The sequence below is a fragment of the Canis lupus genome, chromosome 33 (assembly GCF_011100685.1).
Source record: "Canis lupus familiaris isolate Mischka breed German Shepherd chromosome 33, alternate assembly UU_Cfam_GSD_1.0, whole genome shotgun sequence".
NCBI lineage: Eukaryota > Metazoa > Chordata > Mammalia > Carnivora > Canidae > Canis > Canis lupus.
Genome location: NC_049254.1, coordinates 30,636,113 through 30,645,641, shown reverse-complemented (window position 1 = coordinate 30,645,641; position 9,529 = coordinate 30,636,113). Strand labels below are relative to the sequence as shown.

At 47.2% G+C, this 9,529-nt stretch overlaps 2 protein-coding genes across 10 annotated transcripts in view; one reads left to right on the top strand and one right to left on the bottom strand.

Annotated features, from left to right (window-relative positions):
* Positions 1-1,001: 1,001 nt before the first annotated feature.
* On the bottom strand, positions 1,002-1,302 carry NCBP2AS2 (NCBP2 antisense 2 (head to head)). The gene has a single exon (XM_038582495.1). The coding sequence runs from the start codon at positions 1,299-1,301 to the stop codon at positions 1,002-1,004; it is 300 nt and encodes a 99-aa protein (XP_038438423.1). The 5' UTR covers position 1,302.
* Positions 1,303-1,458: 156 nt separating this feature from the next.
* Positions 1,459-9,529, top strand: part of LOC119877841 (nuclear cap-binding protein subunit 2) — a 32,660-nt gene continuing 24,589 nt past the window's right edge. For 3 of the 9 annotated variants that reach the window (XR_005383427.1, XM_038583178.1, XM_038583177.1), the window contains exons 1-4: positions 1,461-1,620; positions 4,638-4,819; positions 7,298-7,436; positions 8,113-8,187. Coding sequence is in view for 6 of the 9 variants with exons in the window: in XM_038583178.1 (XP_038439106.1) it covers positions 1,543-1,620; positions 4,638-4,819; positions 7,298-7,436; positions 8,113-8,184 (471 nt within the window). In the remaining 3 variants the exon portion in view is untranslated. Of the gene's footprint in view, positions 1,621-4,637; positions 4,820-7,297; positions 7,437-8,112; positions 8,633-9,130; positions 9,189-9,529 lie in introns of those variants that run through there. The other 6 variants (XR_005383425.1, XM_038583174.1, XR_005383426.1 and 3 more) reach the window with 4 other exon arrangements.

Genomic DNA, 9,529 nt, shown 5'->3' with positions numbered 1-9,529 from the left:
CTCTTTCATGAATAAATAAAATATTAAAAAAAAAAAAAAAAAAAAAGACCAGGTTGTCCAGGAGCTTCATTGCTCCCTATGCCGCTTCCCTTCTTGCCCCTGCCAGTCTGGAAAAAGACCTACAGGTAAGCGTGCTTCCCTGTGTGGAGGGTGGGGAGTCAAGCTGGGGACTGCTGACACTCTGCAGCTCTGAGCCCCCGAGACCAGCGGGTGGGATGGAGACCAGGGCGGCAGGAAGGCCGGGATGGGCCAGGGGCCTCTGGCTCCTCACTGGCTGCCCCCAAGGAGAATCCAGAGTTGCCTCTGGTCTGGGAGGAGTGTCTGGCCTTTGCCAGAGCAGGGAGGGGGCAGGATGCCAAACCCGGCCTTTGGTCATTAGAAACGGTGGGGCTTCCGGCCTTGCAGGCTGATGCGGCATCAGAGCATAAGAATGAACGTTAGGAAGGTTTTTTTTTGTTTTGTTTTGTTTTGAAGGCTTTATTTATTTATGCATGAGAGACACAGGCAGAGGGAGGAGCAGGCTCCATGCAGGGGGCCCGACGTGGGGCTTGATCCTGGGTCTCCAAGGTCACGCGCTGGGCTGCAGGGGACGCTGAACCGCTGAGCCACCCGGGCTGTCATTTTCTTTCATTTTTTAAGATTGTATTGATCTGCTCATGAGACACAGAGAGGGGCAGCGACGCAGGCCAGGGGGAAGCGGGCTGCACGCAGGGCCCCGACGCGGGGCTCGATCCCGGGTCCCGGATGCACGAGCCGAGCGAAGGCGGGCGTCCGGGTCCGCGGGCTCCACGGTGTCCTCGACGGTGCCCTCGACGATGCCCTCGACGATGCCCTCGACGGTGCACGCAGGGGGGGGGCGGAGGCCTCGCGGGCGGTCCTGGCGGGGTCGGAGCCTAGGCCTGGGCCTGGGCCGGGGCGCAGGCGCAGCGCTGTCCGCGGAGGGCGCACGTGCCGCGGCCGGGCAGGTGCGCGGCGTCCTTCGCGCGAGCCCCGGGGGCGGCTCAGGGCGGGGCGCCCGGGCCCCTGCGGCTCCGCGGCGGCGACCCCGGGCGCTCCCGCAGGCCGCGGCGCAGCTCCTGGGTGAAGGCGTCTCGGAAGCGGGCGGCGCGGCGGCCGAGGGAGCCCGCGGGCCCGGCCGCCAGGGCTCGGAGGCGCCGGGCCGCGTCCTGGCCGCGCAGCTGGGCCCGCAGGAGCGCGAAGGCCGTGAGCTGCGCCGCGCGCCGGATGGGCCTCGACTCCGACAGGCGCTCCACCAGCCGCGGGCTGTGCAGCAGGGCGGCCAGCAGCCGCCGCAGGACCATGGCGGGGCGGCCCGGACCCCGCAGCGCGCCGCTCTCGCTTCCGGCCGGCGACGCACGCCGCCGGACCGCGCCCCCCGCGTGACGGCGCTGCTGCTCCGGGATTGGGCCGCGCGGGCCGCCCGCCCGCCCTCCGCGCTCCCGCCGCTTCCGCTTCCGGCCTCCGCGCGCTTCCGCTTCCGCCACGGCCGCGGCGGCCTCGGCGTTCCGGGAGCGGCGGCGTCTGCGGGCGGCCCTCCGCACGATGTCCGGCGGCCTTCTGAAGGCGCTGCGCAGCGACTCCTACGTGGAGCTGAGCCAGTACCGGGACCAGCACTTCCGGGTGAGGGAGGCCGAGCGTCGGCTTCTCTGGTCTCGTTCTCCGGCCTCAGGAGACGCGAGGCGGGGCCGCGGCTGACGGGGCGTCGGGCTTGGGGGGGCGGCCCGACGGACGGCGGCCAGGCCTGGCTGCTGGGGCCCCGCGGACGGCCTGCGCCTGCGGCGTGTGGGCGGCGGCGAGGACGCCTGGGAGATGCTTGCGCTGGGAAAGGAGGCGCGCGCGGACGGTGGCTGTGAGGGGCGTTCGCGGCCGGCGGGGCGGGCGAAAGGACGTGGGGACGCCGCACTGAGGCCTACAATTTATGGGGCCGACTAGGGGCCCCGCGGTTAGCGCCGCCTGCAGCCGGGGGCGTGACCCCGGGGTCACGGATCCAGTCCCACGTCGGGCCCCCCCGCAGGGAGCCTGCTTCTCCCTCTGCCTGGGGCTCTGCCTCTCTGTCTCTCAGGAATAAGTAAATAAATCTTTAAAAATATATATACGTAGTTTATTAAGGTAGCTTTTTTTTTTAAACTTATTTATGATAGTCACAGAGAGAGCGAGGCAGAGACACAGGCAGAGGGAGAAGCAGGCTCCATGCACCGGGAGCCCGACATGGGATTCGATCCCGGGTCCCCAGGATCGCGCCCTGGGCCAAAGGCAGGCACCAAACCGCTGCGCCACCCAGGGATCCCTTAAGGTAGCTTTTTTGTGAAGATTTTGTTTATTTGGGAAACAGAGCACAAGAGGGGGAGGGCAGAGGGAGAGCGAGAAGCAGGCTCCCCGCTGAGCAGGGGCCCCAAGAGACCCCGGATTGTGACCTGAGGGCGCCCCGTCCCCCAAGGCCGCCGTTTTCCAAACGCGTACGTATGCCCAGCGGGGGTTTCACTTGGATCACTTGTTGCAGTTGTCACCACTTTAGGAAGTTACACATCACGACCATGTTGAGTTTCAGGCATCTTAGCAGAGTGAAACCGAAGGGTTTCAGCTTTCTGTTATTCACCTGCGCAGTCCAAGGCCCGTAGCGGTATTTAGATGGGAGTAAACCACCCCCCAGAGGGACGCCGAGTTCCCGGGAGACGCCCCCAGGCACCTGGGCCACAGTTGTCTTCAGCGATGGGCTGTCTGTCTGGATTACTCACATGTGTGGGAAAAGTGGAAGGAAAGAGAAGAGGCCTCCTGGTAACTCTAGTAAATCATTAGCAGCAGTGAGAGAAATAAGGTGAATCTACTTTATGCGTTGTCTCATTGCAAAGTCGTGAAAACTTGTTTTTAATGTAGAGTGACTCTTGCCCGTGGACCTGTTAAGGAACTACGGGATTGAGCATAAGGCTGGCTTGGGGGTGGAGGGGTGGGGTGAGACCGAGTTGGGCTTCCAGCTGCAACAACTGAGTAGCTGTATGACCTTGAACAAGCTGCTTAATTGTCCTAGGTGTAAAATAAGGTCAGTAAATTAGGACCCACCTCATTCACTTTTTTTTTTTTTTTTTTTAAGATTTTATCTATTTATTCATGAGAGACACACAGGCAGAGGGAGAAGCAGGCTTTCCTGCAGGGAGCCCGATATGGGACGTGATCCCAGGACTCCAGGATCATGCCCTGGGCGGAAGACAGGAGCTAAACCGCTGAGCCCCCCAGGGATCTCCAAATGCAATTTCATACATGGAATGTGGCTCCTTGATTCTCCTTAGAGGAAGACCTATCTATTTCTTGTGTATGAGATCTTTTATACTCATACTTTTAAAGATATTGAGAAGCAGGCTCCCCACTGAGCAGGGAGCCTGACATGGGGCCGTATCCCAGAACCCTGAGATCACAACCTGAGTCAGAGGCAGACGCTTAACCATCTGAGCCACCCAGGCGCCCGTGTATACATACTTTAAAAAAATAACTTGGAGCATACCTTTCACGTTGTTCTGTACCTTTTTTACTACGCTATCTCAGAGATGTTCCTTAGCACGTGAATGTACACTTTTCTTGGTGCTGCATAGTTTTGTATTTATTGACATACTATAATTTATTTCATCATTTTCCTTTTGATGTGAGTTTAGATGGTTTTCTCTATCCCTCCATTCTGCCGCTGAATGAGATCCGTTAATCTGAGCCGTGTGCAACAAAGCTTTCAGAGACGAGTAATGCAAAGTCTTGTTCTAAGAATGAAGATTATATACAGAGCAGTAAATGAAGAAGCGAGGCCTCTTGGGAAAGTGCTCTAGGGGCCTGCGTGGATCTATTCAGCTACTTTCCAAACTGGAATATACTGTATGGTTGATGTTAGAGCCTTAACCTGAGAGCATGTCAGTGGGTAGGCCTTCTATTTAGTTAGCATCTGTCCTCCCAATGTGGAGGCTAGAAGTGAAGGTCTGAGGATTACCAACTGGTTTCTGTGCATGTGTGTAAAATACCATACCTAGCCCATGATGAGCCCCGGGGGATTGTCAGTTGTATTCCTGTCTGTAGCTTCATCTTGTCTTCCAAATTAGGAAGCCTGTCAATGTAAGCTCTAGTTTTTAGTGATCACTACATTTTCTCCTAAATTCACAAAAATATATGAGCATCTAAACCATCTAAGCAGTTATTGTGAACATCCTCTATGAAAATATTATAAGGGATACTGTATCTCTGAAAATACATTTATTTTTCACTTTAAAAAAAGTCCTTTCTTAGTATATTGGTTCAAGGTTCAGAAGTTAAACTCGAGCACAAGAGGAGGTTCTGGTGCTGAGGATACCGAGTGTGCGGAGAAAAGGCATGCCCTTTTGCATGGCAGTATGGCACGGGAGGGGACCTACACGCAACATGACTCTTAAGCAGTGGCTTTCTCCTGAAAGCAGTCTGGACATGCATCTGGACATGCAGAAGTGCTTCATAGAATGTGACTACCTTTTTCTTTTTGGTAAAGGATTTGCGGTAGATTGGGATGATGAGAGAAGCTGATTCCCAAATCAGAATTAATTATACTTTTAGTCATCCTTGGGAATACTATTTAAGCAGGATTCTTCTTAGATTGTGTTGCTTAATTTTTTCTCTATTTGACATTCCAGGGTGACAATGAAGAACAGGAAAAATTACTGAAGAAGAGCTGTACATTGTATGTTGGAAATCTTTCCTTTTACACAACTGAGGAACAAATCTATGAACTCTTCAGCAAAAGTGGTGACATAAAGAAAATTATTATGGGCTTGGATAAGATGAAGAAAACAGCATGTGGGTTCTGCTTTGTGGAGTATCCTTCCTGTGTGTCTGGCTTAGCCATTGTATGAGGGTGGGGCCAGAAGTGGCTAGTCACCTGTTTAAAAAAATGAGTGAGGCCATCTAATCAGTGTCCCTATCCTCTCCCTCTCCTTCCTTCATCTGTCTCTTACCTTCTGCCCCATGTGTCTACACTCTTGTGTTGTGAAAGCTAATATTTATATTCTGTTCTGAACTCCATGCTTGGTTTATTATTGATTCTTTAAGAAACGGTGTTTTGAAAATGTATGTTCATGATATTTATAGAAGTACAAAAGGGTTTAGTGAAAACAAAATCTCTGTACCTTTCTAAACCTAGATAGTTACCAGTCTCGGTATCTTTCCAGAAGTGATCCTATGGATGCGTGGTGGCATAGTACATGCACGGTTTTTTCCCCATCTTGGAGATTGTTTTATGTTAGCATGTGTAGGTCTACCTATTTTTTTAAATGGCTGTATGGTATTTCATTACGTAGATGTATACAGCTTGATTTTTTTTTTTTTTTTTTTTACAGCTTGATTTTATATAAGGTCAAAACCAAACTATTCTCTCCCTGGAAATTCTGTAAATATTAGACCTGGATTTTTTGTTTGGGGCTTTTTTCTCCTGATATTTTTTTTGGCCATATTGTTTTATATTTTGAGAGATTTCCCAGACCTCATCTGACATGTTTAAAAATTGGGGGGGGTGCCCAAATTACCTGGATATTTGGGGGGGAGAAGGTTGTATTTGTGCTGTAAATTTTCCTTTAATGTCTGGATTTCCTATCGTAGTTAGGGAAAAGAAAACTAACTTGAGGGCCCTGGGCAGATCTCTCAAGTTGCTGCCTTGCCTTTGGGATATGTGGTTTTCCCAGATGCCAGAATGAAAAGAGATTCTATTTTGACTTATTAACATTGAAGACACTGCTATATGGGGTTCCTCTAGACTTCTCAAAACTCTGTCATTTATTTTTATTTGCTTGGGTCTAAGTGCATTTTTGCTAGCAGGTTGTCTTCCCACATACAGACCTTTAATTTAACCCTATTTGCTGGGACGCCTGGTGGCTCAGCGGCTGTCTGCCTTCGGCTCAGGGTGTGACCCCGGGGTCCCAGGATCGAGTCTCACATCAGACTCCCTGCATGCAGCCTGCTTCTCCCTCTGCCTGTGTCTCTGCCTCTCTCTGTGTTTCTCATGAATAAATAAATAAGGTCTTTAAACAAAAACAAACAAATCCTATTTGCTGTCTCACACCTTCGTCATCAATTTTGAATTAAAAGCCTCATCTCATGCACTTGCTTTCTTCTTCTTTAAGCACCTTGAAGAATATTTCAAACTGACTTTGTGTTATAAAACGGTTGACACTCTGACATGGCGTTTCTTGAATCTCTAGTTTGCTGATGGCCTCTTTTATTCTTTGGGTATTTGTACCTATTCTGTCATTTTACTGGGGTCTGGAAAAGGAAACCAGAAATGTGTTTGCTCTGTCAGCTTGAACTGGAAGCCCTACTTTCGAACCTATTCCAGACTTTGGATTTTGATGTGTGATTTCTGGGCTCTGCAAGCTTCTTCCATTTTCCCTTCAGACACAGGGAACAAGAGTGCCCAGATTTTACCTTTGCCTCAGGTGGCAATAAGATAAACTTTCACAGGGTTCAGAGAGAACGGTGAGAATACAAAAAGCAAAGGAAATCTGCCTTTTAGGTAATAGTCTCTGAGAACTGGAATGCTTGCTTTTGCATTTGTCTTGTGTGTCAGAGATCCACAATCATAATAGCAAATGGTTGCCAAAAGAAAGGCTGCCATTGCTAGTGTTTTTTTCTTTGCCTTTTTATCGTGTCATTCATCCAGCAAAAAATTATTAAATGCCTATTGCGTGCTACGTATTGTGTAGGTGTTGGGGCACTGGAATTTCAGCAAGTGCTTCCCTACCTGTGTAATTGAAGACATAGGGGAAAAAATCTAGATCCGCATTTCCCTGAACCCAGCTAATGATCACAATTGCTTATGGAGTTTTTTTTTTCTTAATATCACCCCAAAGAAAGATGGAGCGGATCTAGTTAAATGGGTTTGAGAACAATTAACCTGAGTGACATGATACTCTTTCCTTTTAATGAACTGCAATGGCAATTCCATATGCACTGTAACTTTCTTTTTTTATTAAGGTTATTGAATATACAGTTCAAATTTGGATGCTTTTGTTTCCTTGGATAAGAAGTTTGCAGTTTGTGCTCTAAACATATTTATATTTTACAAGATTGCTGAGGAAAATCACAGTCAGCAGCCATGGATAAATCATAGTTGACTCCGTCAGTGCCTCCAGACCAACCTCAAACAGGCTTGTGCAAACCCGAGTTACTGTCCTTGAAATCCATCTGGTTGGGTTCTTTTTTGTACTCTTTCTTATTGCAGCTTCATTGAGATGTTGCTTCCTGTATTTCCAACAATGTTTGGAGAAATGCTATATAGTGTTCCTTAATACCTACACTTTAGATACTACTCGAGAGCAGATGCAGAAAATGCCATGAGGTACATAAATGGAACTCGTCTGGATGACCGGATCATTCGCACAGACTGGGACGCAGGCTTTAAGGAGGGCAGGCAGTATGGCCGTGGGCGATCTGGGGGCCAGGTATGCAGGAAGGTTCTCTTGGCTCAGTCTTTGCCTGGTGTTTCAGTCCTAGTGACTACGACTTTGTCAATGTGTGTTTGCTCTTTTAGAAAATAATTTTGTGCCTGTAACCCTGGCTTGAGGTGAATCTGAAAACTACCCATTAGGATTGGTAAATTATAGATTCTGTACATTTTCATAAGCAACCATTATTGGACTTCTGCTAGAGGCTTTGCACCTGCAAGTGTCTAAAACTAAAGGAAAATGCACTGAAATTGAAATAAGTTTTAAGTTTCTATTTTAAAATAGCCCAACTTAAGTACTTATTTTTTGGAATATGCTACTTTTGAATGCTGGTATGAGCATGATGTATGGTAAAAACAAACAAAAAACCCCACTAGTAGGGGCACCTGGCTGCCTCAGGTGGTAGATCATGTGACTCTTGACCTCAGGGGTCACGAGTTCAAACCCCATGTAGTTTTATTATTAAGTAAGCAAAAGCATTAGGTCGTCTTAGATAATTCTGTAAAGTAGTTGAGCTTTATGTCCATTGCTCAAAAAAATGTTATGTCCTGCTTGCATGTTTTCATTATGACATCTGAAAAGGCTAAACAGTTTGCCTGCTGGTGTGTTTGTGGGAGGCATGTCCATTACACCAGTCATCTCTATAATGTAACTTATGTTCTTTTCAATTAAGGTACGAGATGAGTATCGGCAGGACTATGACGCTGGGAGAGGCGGCTATGGAAAACTGGCCCAAAACCAGTGAGTGGTGAGAGCCCCATCATGAAAACTCACTTCTTTGGCCTGTTGAATTTGCCATGCATTACCCAAGGTCTGCGAGCCTGCCCATTTCTGCCATGCTTTGATCAAGGTCTCTATTGAGCTGGAAGCCTTTTCATGGTTTTCCTTTGAAAACTATTAAAGGACAGAATTCAAAAGAATGCCTTTATTCTGTAGTCTTAGAATCTTGGCTGTAGGTCAGATTACTAGAATGATTTTATGTTACCAGGTCAGAATTTGTGCATCATGGCAACAGATTCGATCTATTGGCCCAAAACCCTATGCTTCTTTTAGGAAGATAGGAAATTTTTAAAATTGATAGTTGGTTCATGGTCTTAATTGGGACCTTAAAATTTGTGTTTGCAGGAGATAAAATATAAGTGAGGTTTTGCTATGTTGTATAGCTTTGCTCTAAATTAGATGTTTGACAACTATTTGTTTTCTGTGTTGAGTTCTAATCTCTGATGGCAAACTTATGAGTCAAGGGAACTTCCTAAATTGTTGGTGCAAAAGTAATTAAGCCTTAGACTGTGCCAGGAGGTACCACCAGCTTATGTGTTTTATGTATTAGGACTTGGATTTACTCTATACATTTTTCAAAAGATGTGTTGTACCTAAAAATTCATTGTCGGAGTGATCTTAGGAATGGACTAGGTTTAAAAAGAGCTTGAAGATCAGAATACTTAACGAGAACAATCAGAATTGCTTCCCGCAGGAAAGGTGTCTTAGCCAATTCTCATCTGAACTCTGTCTTGTTTTTTCCCTATTTGTGCTGAGTTTTGGAGCCTGGATAGTGAGCTACTTGTCTTTACAGAGAAGGTGGTCTACCAAATTTATTATGCATTTGTAAGCAAAAGGTGATTTTTCTAATACTAAACTAATTTAGTCTAATGTAATTTTCTCTTACATAAGTGAGATTTTTTTTCATCTAGCAACAGATTATCTCCTAACTTCCACTAGAATCTCAGTGTGAACATCTTTCACGTTACAGTAAGTATAGGTTCCCTCATTAAGTTCAAGCTGATTATTTGGATTATTAAGAGCTATAACTAGTTTTAAGTGCTTAGGAAAGAACCATTTGCAGATGTTTAATGAGGACAATCATTGTGACATAAAAATTCTTTTACACTAGTTTGAATTAATTTATTTTATAATTTTGTAGTAAAATAGAACTCCAATTTCTGCAGGCCTTAAAACTACAGACAGTGGTTCCTGTTTGAATTGTCAGACCAAATTATTGTCTCTCCTCATTATCTCAACCTATAAGAGACATTAGAACTCTTACTCTTAATTATTTATTAGTAATAAGGTACAGATTTTGATATGAATGT